The sequence below is a fragment of the Lasioglossum baleicum genome, chromosome 3 (genome assembly GCF_051020765.1).
Source record: "Lasioglossum baleicum chromosome 3, iyLasBale1, whole genome shotgun sequence".
Classification (NCBI taxonomy): domain Eukaryota; kingdom Metazoa; phylum Arthropoda; class Insecta; order Hymenoptera; family Halictidae; genus Lasioglossum; species Lasioglossum baleicum.
The window spans coordinates 12460245-12482205 of NC_134931.1; the positions used below are offsets into that span (position 1 = coordinate 12460245).

The 21961-nt window shown below is 40.5% G+C and overlaps 1 protein-coding gene across 4 annotated transcripts; it reads left to right on the forward strand.

Annotated features, from left to right (window-relative positions):
• The first annotated feature begins 399 nt into the window (after nucleotides 1-399).
• On the forward strand, nucleotides 400-9508 carry LOC143221850 (uncharacterized). Of its 4 annotated transcripts, none has more exons than XM_076447444.1 (6): nucleotides 400-1425; nucleotides 1804-1860; nucleotides 1971-2075; nucleotides 3154-3899; nucleotides 7097-7147; nucleotides 7241-9508. In XM_076447444.1, the coding sequence occupies exons 1-6, from the start codon at nucleotides 1317-1319 to the stop codon at nucleotides 8012-8014; spliced, it is 1842 nt and encodes a 613-aa protein (XP_076303559.1). In that variant the 5' UTR covers nucleotides 400-1316; the 3' UTR covers nucleotides 8015-9508. The 4 variants fall into 4 exon arrangements, with proteins under 4 accessions (XP_076303559.1, XP_076303560.1, XP_076303561.1 ...); XM_076447445.1 differs by having other exon boundaries at nucleotides 400-875; XM_076447447.1 differs by lacking the exon at nucleotides 400-1425 and adding an exon at nucleotides 1436-1612.
• The last annotated feature ends 12453 nt before the right edge of the window (nucleotides 9509-21961 follow it).

Sequence of the window (21961 nt, forward strand, 5' to 3'; positions counted from 1 at the left end):
ATTTCTTTAATTGTCTTATTTTTTAGTTAACAACAAATATAAGTTCTACAAATAGAAATTACAACAAAGTTTGAGAGCTATATTTCATATAATTAGTAGACAAAATTGTTTAGAATAAGTAGCAGTCAAGGAACTGTCCTTCGAAGTAAATTTGAAGTAAATGTAGAGTTGTTGGCAAGAAAATTGAAAAATAATTCGGAGAGTGCAAAGGTTTAATCCTGAAACAGATATGATTTACGAAAAAGATATTTTAAATGTTGAATCCACCTGCTGAGCGGCGCGCGACAGCCAATAAGGTGCGACAACGAGGCACGGCACGGTTAGGGAACGACGGCATTCGATTGGATCGCCGTGCTAGATGCGCACGAGTAAGTCGGCTGCACGTCAGTGACGTCACGGTCAGTCTGTCCAATGCAGCGGCAAGAATCTCAGTAATAACCGTGCGTGCGTGCGGTACGCCGAAGCGTGTTACTCGTACTCGGGCGTACAGGCAAGCAAGAGGCGACATAAAAAAAATCTCTCGAACCGTTTCGGAGATGTTTCCTGACAGGAGTATGCCAGACGGGATCCGCGTACGGTAGCTTTTCTCCATTCATCAAACGGTCCGCGTAATTCATCAAAGGGGCTAAATGTGTCCGAGAAATCGGCGTGTCGAGGGAAAGGCAGACGACTGCACGCGATCCGCCGTACCTGACAGTCCACGCGGCCCGGCACCCAAAACACTTTCGCCTCGCTATATACACATAAGAAATCGCATCGTGTTTCATTCACAACGCGAGCGCCACTGGCAATGTCGGGAAGTGACAGCCCAACATTCTTTCACGGCCAGCCCTGGTCCAGCTGGATCGAAAGAATCGGACGAGACAAGCCGTTGAGTAAGTGCGCTGCAATAATCATCAAGAAGCTCGTGCGTTCGTTCGCTGTCGCTGGCCCGAACGCGACAACGGCGAGCGTCCAGCTACAGTCTACCTAACCTCAACTTCGATGCTCCTTTGTTCGCGGACTTGACGCACGGCCCCGTCACGTTACCGTCTACCCCCCTCGCACACCATTTTTATCTCGGAGTAAAAAAACGTCGCCGATGATCGGCCGACGATGTCGATCGCCTCTAGATCCGCGATCGAGCATCGCGAGCCTCGTTCTATCCATTTTTACTTGACACTTATGTAATTCAGAAACAGAATACTGACCGTGAAATATAAACGGCCCACAGACGGTCTGACATGGATCATCCGTTCGATCCCCCGGTCTAACGATCTCAAGCGGACGCGATCGCTGATCCCCCCATTGCCCTTGAATTATTTACATGTACATATATGTATAGACACATATATATATATGTACACTATTGTATTTGTTATATATTCGGTCTTTCTCTCTCTTTCGCCCCTTCACTGGGATATTTTGTGCAGAGATTGTGCATGTGTAAGAAATGTAAACATAATAAATGCTGTTTACCCAGAAGTTTGTGTTTTTTATTTCACATTTTGCTTTTGTGAATGATAGAGATGAATGATGATAGGATTTCAAGGAAAGAATGGAATCAATTTGGAAGCTCCAGTGATAGAATAGTTATGGATATAATGGAAGGGATTTGAATCTTTTTATTTGGGTAAAGAATTAGATTTGATACTTTTGTTTACTTGCTACTTTTTTTTTCTTTCTATATACATGATTATAGAGTATGTATGAAGTCAATGACAAATGTCTCGTAGATTTGGAATGATTTCTAAATAAAATATATTTATATCATGCGTTGAATATTGTACTGTGCGTGTCATAAGAGGATTTGATTTGTTTCAGGTGATGACGAAGGAGAAGGTCAACGTTCCACCTCTGTTACACGCCTTGCGGCAGAAGGTAAAGATTTTTTAATATTTCATATGTGCTGTCCTGATGCAGTATCATCAGTACAAGATAATCCGATATGTGTAATTTACACTTCTCTAACTAGGTAATTTTTGTTTCAGACATTGATTTATATGGATTCTGCCCAGAAAGAGATACTTTTTACACCGTTGTATGCGAAACATGCCATGCCATAGTAAAACCACAAGCCCTTATTCAGCATATGGGTATGTTATTTATACATATTATTCCATACGTTGGTTTAGATATTTCAACAAACACTCCATTTCACAAGACCATTGTAATTTTAAATACATGTTCAAAATCCATTTCAAAAGAAGAAACTTGTAATATTAGAAACTAGCATCAATGGATATATGCTCATCATTCATTCAAATTCATGCTCCAATTCAGTATCATGTAAATAACATATTATATTAAGCTTTCTGTGACATAGTATGCTGAATGTATTTACTTAGTATTTAGCTTTCATAAGCATCTATTTTGAGCCTAAAAAGGGAACACAAGACAAGCAACACACACTGATTTTATTTACTTTTAGTTTCATGTTTCTTTAAAATGAATTGCTGTAGATATAAAAAGAATACCTGTTGAATTTATTTTTTTTAAATATATTGAGAAATGGTGTCAAAACACTGAATTGTTAGTACTAGATTAGGACAGCGGATCTTCATGCATTTCTGGTAAGATTTTTATTTGATTTAGATGCACAAATTTTATTTCATGCCACTTTCTTAAAATTTGTCTATAAACATTGAAAATTGCATAAACATCTGCAGTCTAGTTAGTACATATATTAATTTCACAGTAAAATTAAGCTTTATTGAAAGTTCATTGCAACCATTGACAGTAAATCTGTATCACTAATGAATATTGCATCACTAGTCTAGTTTCATAGTATTAGAGTTGAAATATCACTTAAACTGACGGTTTCTCGGTATGAACGTAGAATTGTGTCCACCTCGAAATCACATAACTTTTGTTTGAGACACTATTATCATTAATAATTTCAGAGATATTCGAGGGACACCCTGCATATAGTCTTTCTAAGCAATTTTCTAATCGTGTTATACGGGAGTGTACGTGTAGTCTGTTCTGTTCGTCTATAGGCGCCTTCAGTTCATTTCGAACGACGCAAAGAGAGCGCCTATAGGTAGTACACCGGAAGCATAATTTCAAAAGCAACAGTAATGAAAGGGTTATAGAAAATCTAGTTCTGGGTGGGCTGTCCCTACGGGAATTTGCATGAGAATATTCTAAACGTGACTCGATGTTCTGCTACAGAAAGTCGGCATCCTTCCGGCACGGTCACTTTCCCGCCTCCTTCCACTCCGGCCGTAAAGCCTCCTGTGAAAACGCCGTATTGCAAGGTGTCGAAGCTGAAGAAGGCGCAACAACAGCAGCAGCAACAACAACAACAGCAGCAACAACAGCAGCAGCCGTCGCAAATTACCACGGGGAACAAGATCAACCACACGAGCGTGAAACGAGCTGGAGATCAGCCGATAGTGCCTGCGAGTTTGTCAGCGTCATTGCCGGTGAACTCGTCGCCAAGGTCACCGCTCGAGTCTCTTCCGGTACAGACGACGAATGCGATCGGGCCGGTGGTATCCACGAGTCCTGTGAAAAGCCCGGGAACAGCGGGTCAGCCTCGCCGGAAGAGGCTTAAAACGGACCGGTCGTTGCTTAAGGACCGCGAGTACGATCCCGACCGGCATTGCGGGGTCTGGAACGAGGAGACCGGGAAACCGTGCACCAGGTCGCTCACCTGCAAGGCGCACACAGTCTCGTTGCGACGGACAGTCGTCGGCAGGAGCAAAACCTTCGACAAGCTCCTCGCCGAACACCGTGCCTCGAAGGAGGTCCCGAATCGGCCGGCGAAAGTCACCGTTACCGGCACCGTCACCGTCTCCTCGGCCACCGCCAACTTGAACCCTCTAACACCAAACACACCCGGCTTGACCGCCGAAACCGAAGCACCCAGTTCACCACCTGTTCTCTCGCTGCCAGACACGTATCCACTGCCAAAGGTAAGAGCCACCAATCTACCTCTGTCTCTCGGTCACCTACGACTATCTCTGTTGCATCCCTCATTTGATCACCGTGTGATCTGTTGTTTTCGCGTGGTACAGCCGTCTTTTCGTTCTTCAGACTACTTTCACAATAGAGTGTACAACTCGTGGTACGGTAATGTCTCCATATACATATGTATGTGAAACAGATCTGCAGGATGTTAACCCCTTGCCGTATTTTAACGAGTCCGACTCGTGATGAAGATTCTAACAAAATCTAACAAATCTGAATGTCACGCGTTTATTTTTAGATGAAATCAAATTTGATTCGTTTATAAACAATAGACTGCGGATCTTTATGCATTTATAGGAAAATTGTCGGAAAATTGTAAAAATTGAAGATGTCAATATATGATTTTTCCTCTATTATCATAAAATTATTAAGGGAAGAAATAACATGCAATTCAGTTTCTATTTCCTGCAATCGATGCAGATAATTTTTATTTTTCATAAAGATTCGCAGTCTAGTAATCAATATTTAAGCATTAAAATAAATGTAGCCATACAAAAACTATAAATTTTCTCTTCTACGACATTTTTCGAGATTAAAACGTTTTAATCACTGTAACTGAAAAGAGAATGTTACGGCAAGGAGTTAAGAAATTTCGATTATCCGAACTTATGATAAGTAAATTTAAATTGGAAATGATTATCTGATTAAAGTAAATGTGACCCAAATGGTGTCGTTTCAATCGAAAAGATGTCATGAATGTGTTGATAAAAGTATCATGGATTTAAAAATATTTAAAATTAGTTTAATGTAGATTAATAATTGTTTAATGTAGCCTTTTCTACGTTTGACGTTTGCGCACGATATAAGTGACACATCGGTCTCAAAGTTTTCACAAGTATCGAGACATTACTGTGCATTTTTAATTCGGTAGAGCACGAAAGAGGTCACAGATTTATCGACCTTCTCGGTGCAGAGAAAAAATTCATGGAGGCTACCATTGTCGAAATTAAGAATAACTTTTGGTCTTCGAAAGATTGATTGTTTCTTTTTTTTTTTAAATAATTGTATTTCAATAAGTATTTTTTGGCGAAAGGGTTAAGATCTCGATAATATTCAACTCTTGAAACGACATTTAAGTTTTTTGCTATTTCTATGCCGCGAAGGAAACAAAAGTTTTTTTTTATTTTCCAATCGCTACACTAAAAACGTTCAATTTCAATCCAGCAACAACTCTCATTAATGTTGAATAGTTTCCAGCGTTACAAAAGTTTATCGATCGTTCGTATTTTTGTGAGAATTTCAAAGTAAATGTAGTTTAATTAGATTATTTTGCGAATTAGCTTGTTGTTTCATTCTTTTACTTCTTTCTCCAGTTACAAGTATATTGTTGTTCTCCGTAATCGTGTATTTGTGAAAGTGATTGCATGATCTGGTAATGTTGAATGTTGATGAGTTGTGTGTACATTTTCGGATTTGAACGGTGAAAACACGCCGCGGGACGTCCGTGAAATCATCGAATTAATTGAATTTGACGTTCCATCAACGTTTGAATAGTATTTTGTCAAAGACGTGATCTGTAATAATTATGTATACGTATTTGATATAAATTAATTAGCTGGGAATTGAATGTAAATCCGCGTAATTTCATGGAAATGTCAGAACAATAGGTTCGTCGTATATTGACTGCTGTCACGTATCCATGGGAAACATTTGATCGTGCGATTGTCAGGATTCTGAATTTTCAGAATGGAAATGTCCAACGGCTTTGGAAAGCTTAAAAGTGTAGAAAAAGCTTGTTAAAGTTATGTCACCGTGGAGAATCTCGCGAAGCCTAACGAGTCGCGAAAATTTTATGAGTGAACGAAAGGCTTTCCTTCTTTTGTTCGTTTAACTAAATTAGATTCGAAATGGTTGAGAGAGTCAAGCATACATCTTCCTATGGGATTGAATTCCGTGGCGTCTTTAAGAAATGTACGAATCTCATCGTGGCCGTGATATTCGCCGGTTCCACGAACGTATCGAGATATCGATCGCCTCGGTATCGCCAGCAGAGAAACTAGATCTCTGGGACAACAGGTGGCACGGTAAATCAGCAAATTGTGTACATCAAAATTTAGTCGAGCCATGGCGTGCGGTCGATCAAAGCGCCATCAATGGACTGCAAATGTTTATGCAAATTCGCACTTTTCCAAACAAATTTCGAGAAAGTTAGACTCTGATTTTCTGCAGTGTATCGAGTTAATTAGATTCAAAGTAAAATTGGAATAATGTCGAACGTGTAGTTTCGAAATCGACAGCTGCATATCGTTGTCGATTCTTAAAGTGTTCTTATTGTTAGAGAGATTCCTTTTCACGACGCTCTCAGTTTGAATAATATCAGAGCTATCTCGAACGCATTAGTTTCTCGCTCGATAGCGATGAGTAGACTGCGGATGTTTATGCAAATTTGATATGTCAACTTTTAATGAATACATACAAAAAGTATGTACTATGTACAGTATAAACAAAGTTTATTGACAATAGTACAAATATATTATTTGTAATTTGCATCACAATGTGTAAGAATAATATTTTCTTCGTTTTTAATTGTCAATTGGTGCCTTCTATCAGATAAAATTAATTTATATGCGGAGAATGGCCTGTCACATCACAAGATGTGACGGGAGCGTATTCATAATTTTTTTATTTTATTTTATCCACAGTCCAACAGTACATTATTTAGATTTTGAGTTGATTTTCGTTATACTAACTGGCAGAGAGCAGAAAAGAACAATGTGCAAAATAAAGAACATGTTTTTGAAATCACCTAATCATGGCATCAATGTCTGTTTAGAACCCAGTGGTGATGCATTTACATAAACATCCACAGTCTAGCGACGAGCTATGAATAAAGATTTGTAGTCTAGTCATCAGGTATCAGTCAATACCCTATTCAGATATCCTTCTTAGTTTTCGTAGATCTCTTAAGACGCGCTGAACGGAACACAGAGGCTAGAAAGCCTCTCTCCTACGTCAAGCTGAAAATTGAAATTCTAAATCTAGTAGACGAGTTAAAACGAAAAGAAAAACAAAAGAATGAAAAGTATGTTAGACAAGCGTCGCTGACAAACATGGATCGATCGAGCCAGACGAGTCAGCTACGACAGCAGATCGAGCAAGAAGGGTGTCGGTTGATACCTGTTTTCTGTTTTTGTTATTGCAGGCTGTTGATTTGCTTTATCGGTGTCTGGCCCCGCATGGCTCCACTAAACCTGTAAGGCATGGTTTCTTTTGGGCAGTTAAACGCCAACACCTCGTAAGGGCTCTACAATTTTTATTGCGAGTCGCCAACGATTCTCTTTTTTAGACTAAGCTCGAAGAGGACTTCGCCAACGAGGAGCTGAGGAGCTTGGAATCGTCGATAGTGAACTCGACCGGTTCCTCGCAGTCTAGTTCGTTGATGGGCCCGATATCGGTGGTTCTGCCGTCGCTCTCGCCGTTGCCGACTACCAACGAGGAATCACCGTCGTCCGTTGCCACGCTGATACCGAGCATAACGTCCCCGGCGATACCGGTTGTGCCAGCAACACTGCCAGCTACTTGCACACAGCCACCGTTGGTCACGACCGTTCTCGAGGCTGAGACACCGGTCGAGATCGACACGGAAGCTGCGACGACCATCTACTCGCCGGTCTACAAGGATAAGTCGCAGTTGGTTGTGCAGTTACCACGCTCGAACAATATTGTTCACTCGCCGTTGTCTAGGAGTTATCAGGTACAAGCTTCGATGCCGAGCCTGATATTCGAGCCGATGGAACAGCTGGAGCAACTGGAACAGTTGGAACAGTTGGAACAGCTGGAACAGCTGGAACAGCAACAGCATCCGCCTCAGATCAACGGCAAGAGACTGAATCACGTGACGCACCTGAGCCCCGTGAACCAACGACAACCGAAGAGGACCAAACTCGATTACCAACAGGACTTGTCTACGGCGATACAGGTCGAGGCTACCACAGCGTCCTCACCCTATCCCCATTTCGGGGACATATCTTGGTCGAACTGTCACCCGGAGCCACTGGCGGTCAGCCGGTGGCTCCGTATCTCGTCCAGCCGTAAGCAGTACAACTTTAATATTCACTGACATAAGACCCCACCCACTCCAGGCTGAGGACCGTGCGCCCTGGGCGTTTATCTCTACCTCCTGTTACGTTCGACATCCTATTTTACATGGTCGTCCTCGCCGCCGTCGAGCAGCTAGGTCCGAAGCCTGTCGAGATTGGGGCAAGTCTTGATGTTACGGGTGAAAAACATTGATGTCAGCATGCGCACGGTGGAATGCGCCGGCTAATGTCTTTTTGAAATCGTGGAATCGTTCGCTGCATGAAATTACGCCCCGAGACCGGAGCTAGATGTTCTTCTTACGCACGTGTCGTCCGTGAAACTGTCTATATATACATAACGTTGTCGGGTCGACAAACCGCGACGATCACGATCGTTTCCGTGACCACTATTTTCGCGCGCGTACAATCCGCTTTGTACGCGCCGTTTCGAAATTAGAAACGAGTAATTCGGTTTCGCGGAGGGAGTGTTGATTTTCCTGATTTATTGTGAATGAATTTTTGTTGTTTGTTGGCGAGTTTCGTTGCTCGCGAAGCCAATCTTTCGAGTTCGCGTTTTATTGCTAAACATTCCTCGAGTCCTCCTATCGACGCGCGATTCTGTAGCGGACGTCGCGTCGCGCGGAAACGACGTCGTTATCCTTGAATGACTGGCATCTTGTATCAATGATGCTACTCGTTGCAACAGGGTGTTCCAGAATTCGTGGTCCGCCCCGACGAACACGATCCACTCGTGAATCAATGATTTATTAATTTAATATTTATCGTTTTTCTTAAGATTAGAATTGTATTATTTAATTGATGTGTGTTGGCGGTGACCAACATCATTCTGTAGCGGTAATAAACGCTTCGATTAGTAACGCGTTCGACAATTCGCGATCCACGAACGATGAACTAGATATTAATGATGATATCTATTAATGAAATTCACCGAATTATTTATACTTTTTAACGAGTCAATAGCTGGATTAGATTTCGGTCCAGTACCACGTGTTTTGCGCCACCCTGTATTCTTACCGTGCAAAGTCGAGTGCCGCGACAATGGCGTACCCTCTCAGAGTATTACATCATCAAGTAGCTAAGGCTACCGACTGACAAATTCATTTTCGTGACGCAGAATTTTTCCTTTTATCAAAATCATCAGCAGAGTATCATCCATCATTCGTTTTCATCTTAACGTCAGAGCGAAGCACAGCGACGGCGACGGTTCGTCTGGTTGCGCGATGAACATCTCTCTTATCGACCCATTTTGCGCCGAGCAAGACTATATATCTGTTGATAATAAACTCGACGATATTTTAATTTTCACCAGCGACTTCGTTTCTCATGCTGAAAGCAGTCTTGTTCTTTCCCGATGCGATTACCGTAGAATCGTTATCCAAGCACACTGTACATACATATATAGTTTCCCAACATGGGCGCCGAAGAGGCGGTCACACACACACAAATTTAGTTTATAGTTGTTCTTTATAATTTTAATCAAAATTCAAATAGTAAAACAAAAAAAAAACAAAAAACTGAAAAGAGGCTGTGAGGAAAAAAAAGTTGGGAAGCTATACTGTGGAGCAAAGCCAACCGTGGTTATAAATTTCATTAAGTTCCTAAGAAAGTCTGACGGTTCTTTCGCTCTGACCTTAAGTCGAAGGGATGATACGGTCGTCGGTAAGGGCATAATCGAGTGGTAAACAGTTCGAGGTTACGAATCATACGTTTACTAGGTGGACTTGTAACTTATTGCGTCGTCACCGTCGACCATATGGTTTCTCTTCTCGGGATAGGTTCGGCTCTATACCTTGTCCAACGAGACAAAGCAGTAAAGTATCAGCATGTTTTTTCACACTCGAGCGGTTATGGCTACGTTTACTGTCTCGTCTTGTTGGACAAGGTATAGTTGCATTTGATCCCAACAGTTTCGTCCGGGACAGGGAGGCGAGCGTTTGAAGTAGTTTGTCTGCGGGTCGAGATTTTTTCATTCGGAAGGGACGATAGGTCGGAAGGATATTGAATTCCGTGGCATTCATTCGGTGCGATCGGTTCAATCAATTCGTGTATGTACAGTACGTCGACGACTCGCAATAGCAGCGTTGCTAGTGTACGCTCGACGACGCCGCCGAGTGGATTTTCGAGACGCGCGTCCATCATTACTTTTATTGTACATAGAGATAACGGAGAACCATAGGGGTATCGTCGTGTAAATAGAGCCCAATAGTCGAACAGAGTCGCGACAGACCGATTGACGGAACGAAGACAGGCAAAGGAATATACTGAGTGTACAAGATCAGGATGGATCCTCCGAGCGTGCAGCTATTTTTATATAATCGCGAAAAGATATCTGTTGTGGCGAATCGGATAACACCTTTAATTTGTTAACAAGAAGTATCAGCTTCGACAGCGGGATTAATTATGTGAAATCTACGAAAGATTCGGAGTAACTTCTGATAAAATTTTTGGTTCCGTCGGCTCTACTCGAACAATGTAGATAAAAATATGTTCGTTTGAGTTTTGATTACTCGACTTATTTTACATATGTTTGCAACTCAAGTTATCTTCATCGCTGTGAGAAAAGGCTATCTTAAAGTAGATATTCTGGTGTACTAGTAAACATTAATTGACCAGATTGAAGAAAAATGCACGTTCGTAGTTTCCATCGCGTTCTTTTGGACCGAAGTATAGTCCTTTGAGCTCGTGCTTCATATTTCGGTCTACGAATCGAAGGTCTTGCCTGTAAATACGTATGCAATGTGTCTGGCTCTGAACTGTTCATAGATACAAGTCATTTTGACTTTCTGTTCGCGAATACCGCATCAATCTTGTTGGCGAGAACCACATTATCTGCATATGCATAATTTATACCCTGTAGATATACAGGCGATAGCATCTTCGTAGCTTCGTTTAAAACTTACCTATCGCATCCTAATCATCGTTGAAAGACTTAAATACTCGGGACACATTTGAAGAAACGCTCAGATTCATTTGAAAAGCTGCTAGCTTCGCGCTAACGGCACGTTGTAACTTGTATTAAGTTGTTGCATATGAACTTGTGTCCATTACACAAGAGGCTGGTGTCGAAACTGGGATTAATGACAGGGGGTACTGCCGTTGTTATCTTTCCACCCAATACTTGGAAGGTGTGCTTACCTTTATACACCGGGTGAGCTTAAATCAACACGGAGAATGCGTGTATAACTTTACTCTCCAGCTTAGAAGTTGGAGAGAGAGATCGCTGGGAACACAGAACTTGCTTTCTGTGGTAGTAAGTCCAGCTTTGGAATCGACAAGGATATTGCTTCAAGGACCTCTTGTATATGAGCAACTGATGGTATTTGCAACTTGCTTGACGAATTTTATTGCGGCTATTAGCTTGATGATTTTATCCTAGTTATCCGGGTATTTAAACATAATCCTAGAAAAGCCATGATAATGTTAGGTTCGTGATGAGGTCCTCGTCAACAAGGTTGATACGGTATTTGCGAAAAGTAGATCACAAATATTTGTATCTACGAAGAGCTCGGAGACGGGTACATTTCACGTAATCGTAGTATACATACACATATACATATATTTTTTTTATCGATCAACGATCTCTTCAATATTTTTACGTATACATATATAAATATATTATAAATAGCCGCATACAATCGATGCGCACCGTCGTTAATTTTTCCCACGGTTCTCTCCGCTTCTGTTCGCCACGTGTACATTGTATTAGGGGTTCGAAGTGTTTAGCGATCGATGATTTTCCGTGCCACGACGGTTTAGTTTGTCGTTTCTTTTTAGGATAATCGTGTTCCATGCCGGCGTTCATTCGTGTCTCTCCGGGAGCTTTCAAAATTGCACAGGCATTGTTTCGCTGGGATATAACGGGCGATATTAATTAGCAGTAACTGTCCCTCAGCGTGCAGCGTGCCTTTGAACTGCGAGCGGCAAACTGTTTCTGGTACTCGTCGGAGAGAGAGTAGAAAATCCTCGAAAAGAGCATGGATCATAAACTCATCGTTTTATAAAATAGCATTTCGTAATTAAATGGGGGTTGCGCTCAGCAGAAAAATCGCTCATGCTAATTTGGTAAATGAATAGCAGACAAGCGTCTTCTGTAGAAACAGACTTCTATCAGAGACGTGGAATTGTGATTTAATTTAATATAGGTAATTGAATATTATAATTGTAAAGGTTGAGGAAGAGTTAAAAAATTTCATTGTAATTATAGTACATACCTTTGATTATCGAAACTATGAATTTTGTAGAATGTTTGGATCTTGGAGCTTTTGTATTTATAATAATAGAATAGAGACAAATAACTGTTCGAGTCTCGTTTTCGAGAACGAGAGGTTTGTGAATGGGAAAATGTAGTGTTTCGCGAACGATTTGTTTGCCGATCCATGGTTTCCGAGCTTCCTCGTTGTTGTTAGTAAATTTTATTAGCCTATTCTATTAGCTTACGGTTCAAGGACACTCTGCACACGAACTATTGTACACACATTCTCCTCCGAGACGATTATTTATTTTTGTAACAATTTCAATCTTAATTTTCGTCGCGCGCCGCCTGTTTTTTTTTTCAGCGTGCCGCGACAGGTGGCATATGTATCTATACATATACATACATACTATACATACATACTATACATACATGTATACATACATGTATACACGCAAACATACACGTACACACGAACTTCTTATCATAGATTGTGATATTTAACTAATTAATAATAATTAGCAAAGATAATTCTAAAACGTGCGCACGCGCTAGTGAGGGAGTAGGCGGTCCACCCCACTATTCGAAAAAATAAAAAAATCGAAAAATTTAAACTTTGATTCCGCGGTCCTCGAGGCGAGGAGGACAAAAACGAGAGAAAAAAAAGATACGCGAAAAAGAAAGGAATCGTTCGCGGTTTTTTTTCTGCTGCTAGCAGGAGATGAATACACCGCGTAAACGTGTTTTCAGAGTGTATCGTTGAGTTTCACTTCTCGCGAAAGCACCGTTTCGGTGGATCATTTCAAAAGAGGATAAAATGAACGAAGTGAACCGCCCGACTTGAAACTGTCGACCTCGTGAATTGTCTATTGTATAAGGAAACGATCCGAGCAAAAGTCATACAAGTTGATACACAGCAATTAATCGACTGATGAAATTTTATTATTTATATAGACTAGAATAATGGATCAAATTTATTTGATCTCTGAACGATGCTATTAAGTTTAGGATCAACAGCTCGACGCAGTTGCGAGCTTATCGAAATGTTGCACATTTACTTTGAATTGTACATAAAATCGCAGTTTAGGCCGCAACTGTGACTAGTTTTGATTTCGCGCCGCGCATAATTTAATTAATCAACTAATATTTACTACTATTTACTACTTGCTCTTTAGCAATCGTGCTCGTCGGAGCCTCGAGTTACCATTAACACTAGGTTTATGGAGCTCTGGAAATAACTATTTCACATTATTTTATAATCATAACAAGAATGTGTCTATCCAAATTTTTGGCCACTCCGGTAAAAAAAATTTGGTAAATAATTCCTCAGGGAAGCATCTTTACAATCTTAACACTAGAACTACCGGATTAGTCAAGATGACTTGCTCTTTATTTATACTTTTTGAAATATTAAGATTATAAATATGTTTTTCTGAGAAATTTTTTTAGTGATCTTTTCTATTGAAGTAACTGTTTAAACAAAACTGGTACGAAACCTAAATAAATGCAATTTTGTCCTTGTTATAAAGCAACGTATGTCAATTACGTTTAGTGCTCGGTAGTACTAGTGTTAATAATCGCAAATTAAGAATATTAGAACCCGTCATTGTGACGGGTCCCTTAAACCTAGTGTTAATAGAATCATTTTCTCCGAGAAAAGAGAATGCATTGTTACAAGACCCGGTTCTGTTCAAAAAGATGTGAAGACGTGGAACACGGGGCTCGGGAAACCAGAAGCGTAGTTCCGTGTTTCGATAGTAAATAAAAATAACCGTATAGGATCAGTCGAAACGTTACGTTCTCCTCGAGGCAACGTGACTTTTGCGAGAATCTGTTTCCTCGTACAGAAGACGGTTGACAAAAGATCCGCTGCGAATTCAGGTGACTCGGCTGCACACGAATCAATTGAAACACGTGGGAGGGAAATGAATTGCTATGAAGTGAAGAGGTGCGGAAAAACGTCGCACCGAGCCGACGGAGGTACGTCGAGTTTCCGTTTCGCCGCGCTGTATAAATAATACGCTAAGAACCGTAATTAACCACTGTTCTGAGATGAAAAGATCGGTTCGTATCGGTCCAGAGTCGACGATGACATATGGCTCGGGTCGTTGCGTCTCCAGACGACGGATTCGTCGATCGATGAAGCTCGCGACTCGCCCCACTCTCATCGACCATATAAACGACTACTTCGCCTTACGATTGCATAGCCATAAAATTTCGCCTTAATGATAAACTAGTGACTGTAGGTACCGTCTAGACACACTCGGGGCGAACCAACCGGAATCCATCGATCGATCGATTCGCGTCGAACCGAGAGACGAGGTAGCAATAATTCACGTTGGTGTTCGGCTAATTGAAACCGTTAATCCGCGAATGGGAATCAAAATCCCGGACCGATACGTTCAGTGGATCGCTTTCAGTGGCGACACTGATAACCCTCTCGGCTACCTGAAACCGTGATAATTTGTACATAAATCGCGTAAGCAGTTTATCCGCGTACCTATGATATCGATGAATCCTATATAGGTATATATTATATATATACGTATATAAGTATAAATCTATTGAAGTTGAAGGTAGTAAGCATAAGCGAAATCGCCTGCGTCGGAGGAGCTCGGAACGATCGCACGAGCGTCTCTACTTACTTGCGCTGTATCCGAGAACTGTGTAGGGCGCTACCAAAACTGGGATCTCTCTGATACAGAATGCGAAAGTTATCGCGGACGTTAGCGTGCGCGAATGTTCTCTTAACATTTGACCTGCCGGATGCCTATCGATAGGATTTTCAAGAATTGTTTTGTATCAAAAGAAATCATTGTTTAATCCCAAACGAAATTATTAGATTACTAGGAGTTAGTTATTGGTTCGCCATGAAAATTCGACCTATCGAAGGATCTATCGAAAGAAATCCTTATCCATGGACCATAGACTTAAAAAGAAATTAAGAAATACTCGCCGATAGATAATGTGTTAAGTGATAAAAATTTTGTAGAATTTAATACGACTGGGTTAATACGGAAAGAAGACAGCCAAGATGCATCGAAGATCACGATAGATGATCGTCGACGTACCTTGGGCCTAAAAAATAAAATATGATTGAGAAAACATTGTCATTTTATTATACAAACAAGTAATGGAACGACGGAGATTGATGGACGTTCGTACGAACAAATCTTTTCTCTCTTGATCGCATTCTATGTCAGAACAGAACCTATGTTTGGCTACACCCGCTACAGGCTTTATTACGATGTATAGTAAATGGAACGTATATAGCGACTTTCTAGCGACACTTACGGTGCAAACGGTACCCTTACTACGAGTTGCCAAATCAGAGATACTTTGGTATCAACAGAAACACATTAGTAACACGTTGACTGTCGGATTAACATGTGTACAAGTTTTCGTTCTCTTTTAACTTGCTCATCGATGCTAATTTGAGATTAGAGTCAGCATGACGGAACCTATGGGTCAAAATTTATCGCAGTAGCTAACTTTTCAAGTCTTGCAAGTCTCAACAGCATTTATTTCACCAATCTTGGCCCGGAGACACACATTCAGCCGCGAATTGATACTTCTTTCGCCGTATCATGTAGCTCGTACGACAGTCAAGGGTGTTTTCCTCGCTTTCGGGCTGAATTCGGGTACAACACACCCAGACTAATTGAGACTATCATGGCTCTACCGTTCGGCATCTGGCAGTGTCCCTGGCAATCGCTATATCCGTTCCATCAAGCACAAGCGAACATCTTCTGTACATAACAAGTGCCCTGTGCATGCTGCGACGGACGAAAAGCTGCGCGCATGCACGATACACGTGTACGGTCTTTTCTAGACGGCTGTACGTACCGCACGTGTTCCAGTGTTCATCGATCGATATTTCTTTTGTGCGAGCACCGAGCGAGTTTCGTTGCGGTCGGGAGGTGTAGCATCGCGCGACAACATACAGTAATGATATTGAACGCCGAGAGAGTCGCGATACGAGACAGTCGATTAATTAACCGATGGGCTTTCGCTCTAGTCAGCGATCAACTATAGGAACGCTGACATACGATCGCTAGAGATCTGTCTGCACCGACTCGAACATGTAATTCGAAATTTATTACTAGACTGCGGATCTGATGCATTTATCTTTATCTTGACCCAGAATATAAAAGTCATCATTTTACTTGAAGGGTTAATTATATCATACGAACACAATGTTCATCGAATGTCGAGGAACAGAATTTGTTTGATTAACCCCTTGCCGTACCATTTCCTTTACAGTTAAAGTGATTAAAACGTCTTTATCCCCAAATGTGTCGTAGAAGGGAAAGGAAAATTTATATTTTTTGTATGGCTTTGTAGATCGTAATTTCCTAAAAAAGGAGAAAATTGATATAAATTGTATACCTACAGTGGGTGTAAAAACGGTGTAAGAAGCATTGGTTTACGAAATGATATGCAAAAAAGATAGTTCAAAAATTATAATTTACAAGGTTAGATGCAAAAATAAAAAAGGAACTTTTTAAAACTGTTCTATTTGGGTTCTTAATAAAAATTAAAAATATATGTTTTGTAGATCTATGTTAAATTTCGTCGACATCGATTGATGCAGGAAAAAACGACACGCATCTAACGATGTACGATTCTGTGGATTTTAAGCAGAAACTGATCAAAAGTCGTGTAAAACTACGATTTTCACCATTTTTAACCGCTTGTAGCTCGTGTGTTAATCGATTTCAATGAAACTTTCAGCATGTTCATAACTAACATAGATCTAGAAATCATATATTTTAAATTTTCATTAAGGTCCCAAGTAAAAAAGTTTTAAAAAATGCTTTTTTCATTTTTGCATGTAATCTTGAAAATCGTTTTTTGCAGATTATTTAGCAAACCAATGCTTTTAACTGATCATAAAAAATCAGGTCGTTTGGTACAATTACAAAAAAGTTATAAGTTTTTATAAGATGTACGAATACACCACTTTGTACATCCACTGTATATGCTCTGTAATAACTGTATCTTAACAAAACCAAAATAGAATTTTAATTCGATTTAAAGAAGATTATTGAGATACATTTTTATCAAAATCTGTTCAGAATCTTGGGTCACATCAGACACGATATTGTAAGGCAAGGGGTTAATTGCAAACGAATCAAATTTTATTTCATCTAAAAAGAAACGCATAACATTCATATTTGTTAGACTAAATTAAATCTTCATGACACGAGTCAGACTCGTTAAAACACGGCAAGGGGTTAATGTTTCTAAATCAGTCATTGCTAGCCGAATGCGAAACAGTAAAAAACATGTAAATAATGAAAAATCAACACAAAAATAATTTTTATTGTGCATGAAAATCCGCAGTCTAGATCTTGTTGCTTTCGGAAATTAGAGGATCGGTTTCTGTTGGTTGATTGATCGACGTCTCGAGACCGACCCGATCGGAAACGTGGCAGTTGGAGAAATATTGTTTTTCATTCGCGAAGCAATAATAGTGATGTACTAAGCGGCCGCGCAGCAATAATTTCGTCGGACACACTTTGTAAAGCATATCCATCGCTTCGTTCGACACGAGCATCGTCTCCACGAACCACCGAAACTTCTTTTTCGTTTTACCCCACGCGACCCGATTTCTGTTCCTCTTTTACGTTTCGATCGACGTTCGCTTTTTCCGTTCGATTTCACTGAACCGTCCGAGAACTCGGCACACCGGCAGTAGTCGTTTCTTCTCGTTCTCATCGTATCGTTAATGAATCCGCGTGAAACTGCGGTGCACCAGACGGTGTTTGGATAGTATAAGACTGAGTACGCTTACCGAAGACTGGAGACGACGGGGAATTGTATAGTTGACAATTTGGGACCTATACTTGGTGAACAGGATCCAGAGAATTCAAAACGTTAGTTCAATTAAACGCAGAAATATTTTTTATGTACAGACATGGTATAAAAATTTCAATTGTCCTTGGTATTGGAACATGTTGCTGAAAAGCGTTCGATCACGTGTATTACGGACAATGAGTTTGGCTTTTAGCGAAGATGCAGATGAATGAGATTTTGTATAAAGTTAGTGTATATGTAAACGAGAAGGTAGAGTATGTCGATAGGAAAATAATAGGGAGCTGTCGCGAGCACTGTGATAATCTATTTTTTGAGAGTGTATGTCAACTGAAATTCGATGTTCGTTAGTTTCAAGTAAAAATCATTGTCCTTAGAGAATTCGTGCACCAGTGACAGTCTGCTGACCGAAAGTTTCGTTGTAATAATTCTTTCATTTCGATAGTTGCGCCTTTTGCATCGTATGCAAAATCCCGCGGTAGTCTGATCAAAGAAAATTCGAATTTATATAAAATTGAAACTACACCGCCATTTTACCGAACTTTTAATGGATTTATTCATAAACCCAATGTGCCACAGAACTTTGGCCATGTAGTTGATAAAATGCAAAATTGCCCGAATCTGCATAAAAGAGGTTTAGGCGAATATTCGAGTGAAAATTGAAATTTTCGGGTGTGAACAGGCGCAGCGAAAAGAAAAATGGTTTCCTTGCTCCGAGAAAAGCACCGGCGGCGAAACTCTAGGTCACCTCGTCAGTTTCCAAGAACAACGAGTTAGGTCTACTTTAGGTCTGGATCTTAGCATTAGCACGAGTCGGCCCTCAACAAGCTTATTGTACGAATTCGCTATATCTTGTTCACCAAGAGTATACATAGTTACGTAGCTTTTCAGCTTTCACACGGTGGTGACAATTCGCTGGACGACAGCTCGGTCATAGTGAAGCAAGAAACAACCAGTTCTCTAGAATATGTTCTTTTATACATTTATTGCTCGTATGAAAATCGTGACAAGAATCGAATAGATTTTTTATAAATAAGATTTCATTCGCTTTTATATCATCTTATCGAATATAATAATACGAATATCGTTCAGAAATATTTACTCACTTATTGGGTTGGCAAGAACGTAATTTCAGTATTTTAAGGTGAAATAAAACCGAATTTTTTTATTCAAGCGATAAACTTTAATCAATTAAATATTTTCTTACTTATTCTTTTTGGCAAAAGATCATCGAACAAAAGGGAAAATATTTTATTCATTCAAGTTCGTTGCTTGAATAATAACATTCGGCTCTGTTTCACCTTGAAATACCGAAATTACTCTCTTGCCAACTCAATACAATTTACAATACAATACAGAACAATATTCAACGTTTACACACATTTTTAGCGCCACAATATCCAAGTTCTCTAGTTCTGAACATCTTACGAAATCAATTGTTGGGCCTTTTTCGTCTGCCAATTTAGACATACTTAATACCTTCTCAGAGAAAGAGTCGATCGAATGTTTTTGTACGATGACTATAAAAATCAGTTAGTTTCTACAGACACGTTCACACACTCTAACAATAATTCCTATTTGTATACACGATCGACTACAAGTCGTGGAATGAGCTGTTGTCAGAGCAAGAGGGATTTCAGTTGGTTGCGTTCGAAAGCGAAACATCCGTCGTCTCCAAACTTGAGGAACCGCCTCGCTTCCGGTTCACGAAGCGTTCGCGGTTACACGCGTCGTTCACACGTTTGTTCGTTCATCGTTCCTCGACTACTGTAATTTCACGCGGTAGAAAGAGAAGCAAAAAGCTCCGACTTTGTTCGCGACGCAAGACAAGATACTTTGTGGCATTTAATTTAAATATACGTTTTATATTTATTTGTAAGTTGATTCTGTTCATTCAGTCCGCTCTCACCTTCCACCTGATTTTGTTTTCAGTCTGTTTTCCCGCGCAAAAGAGAGTCGTGGTTTTGCCAGACGATGTTGGAGTATTGTGATTTAATATTGTTCGAGGCTTCTCGGCTCAACTACTTGTGGAAAGAACATTTCTGCGTTTTAGGGAGGCTGATGCGATTGGCTCGCAGAATGGTGTGTTGCTTATGGTCGAAATATGGTTGCTCTATCACTTGAGATCGCGTCAACTTGCAATTATGAAGTACGACATGGTCTTCGCGCGCGCGCGACCCTAATATTTTCTGGGCGATTGACGAAACATTGCACTTCTCGCTCAGATGACTCGCGGGACGAAACGAGAAGGTGACGTGCGATGCAATGCCCGCTGCAATTAAACTTGCGCTCGGATTTACTTACCCGCAACGGCCGAGTTTCGAAGGCCACGCCCCCTCGACCCAGCCGCGCGTCTCGCTCCCCGTGGCGGCCCTAGTTCCCCTAGGCACCACGAATAGTGAGTATGGAACGCGCCTGAGGAGCTCCGAACTAGGACCGCCACGGGGAGCGAGACGCGTGGCCGGGTCGAGGGGGCGTAGCCTTCGAAACTCGGCCGTTGCGAGTAAATATATCCGAGCGCTGAATTAAGCAATCGGTGGCCCTCGCGTCACCGCAGCCGATCTTCTTGCGTCTAACACTGTTACGTCTAAAACTGTGTTTTGTTTTTCATTTTCGATGCATTAGTACATATTCCTAAACGGTACCGCTCGGAATTATTAAAACAATGGAATATTATGTTAGCAAATGAAACCACGTTCTTTTTACGGAAAAGCTCATAAATGGACAGCGGATTTTTATGCAAAATAAAAATTTACTACGTGAAATTGCAACAAACTGGAATAAAAAAGAAATTTGTTTCCTTTCTTAATATGTTTAATAGGTTGAAAATAATATGACAGTATTTTGAATTCTTTTAATATTTTAAATCCGCTGTCTACTCATAAATCAGACTGTAATACGATAATACTTGCTCATTTTCGTAGAATTTAAAATTCACTGCGATTCAAAATTTGCGATTAATTAAATAGAACGTGCCATCTTCATAAAAATTTTACAAAGATTAATTTGATGAATTAAAGAGTTAAAAAAGCAAGCAACTAGGAAAAATAGAAAAACAGTGATCTCAAGTGGTTGTTCGACGTTACCTCGACAACAGTCACGAAAGGAAAATAGCAACTTCGCATTCAGAGGCCTCGAATAGTATGGATTTCATGGATTGAGACCGTGAAAGCCTGAAACGCGCTGTAACGTAGGTACAAATTCGAACACGTTGCTTGCGTCGTCACATATCATTAATCGGTGAGGAACAGAAGCAGAAGAAAGCATTAATTAACCGCTTCCTTCCCCGATCACTGTACATAGTTTCACTTTTCCCCCCGCTGTGTATAAATCAACAGCATTGGTGAGCGCAAACCGTGTACAGCTTATGCAAAACCGCGTGTTCGAGCGTTCTCTTCTGGTTGCTCGAGGCACGTCCCGATCAAAATTCGATTTTAGCCGAAGTATTAAGTCGGCTGATAAAAAAAAGAGCTGATGCTTTCGCTACAAACGAGATCCCGTAATTACGATAACTTTGTCGTGACTCGCTGGCTGATTGCGAGTAATTCGTCGCTCGGTATAAAAGCCGTCGGTGAAACATGTATTCCCGGTCCGTGAGGCCGCCATATTGTGTATGGATTTATTATTTCAACGAAATTTCGAGCCAACCCGAGAAAATACGATCGTAACGAAGTCAACAGAGTTGCTATTGAAAGAATAACAAATGACGTTGTTGTATCAAACATAGACTGCAGATTTTATGCATTTTTGATAAAATTCTGTAGCAAAAACAAACAGTAGAAAGATTCAAAGACATCTGGAAAAGTTTTGTTATTTTATATCAGATGATTGCATAAGTTCGTGTGTCCGATATGAAAATAAAATTCAATGGTTACATTTTAAAGAAAATACAGCTCTTCATTAATCAATTATACATACAGTTCTACAATTAGAAAAGAGTGGTGATTATATATAATTT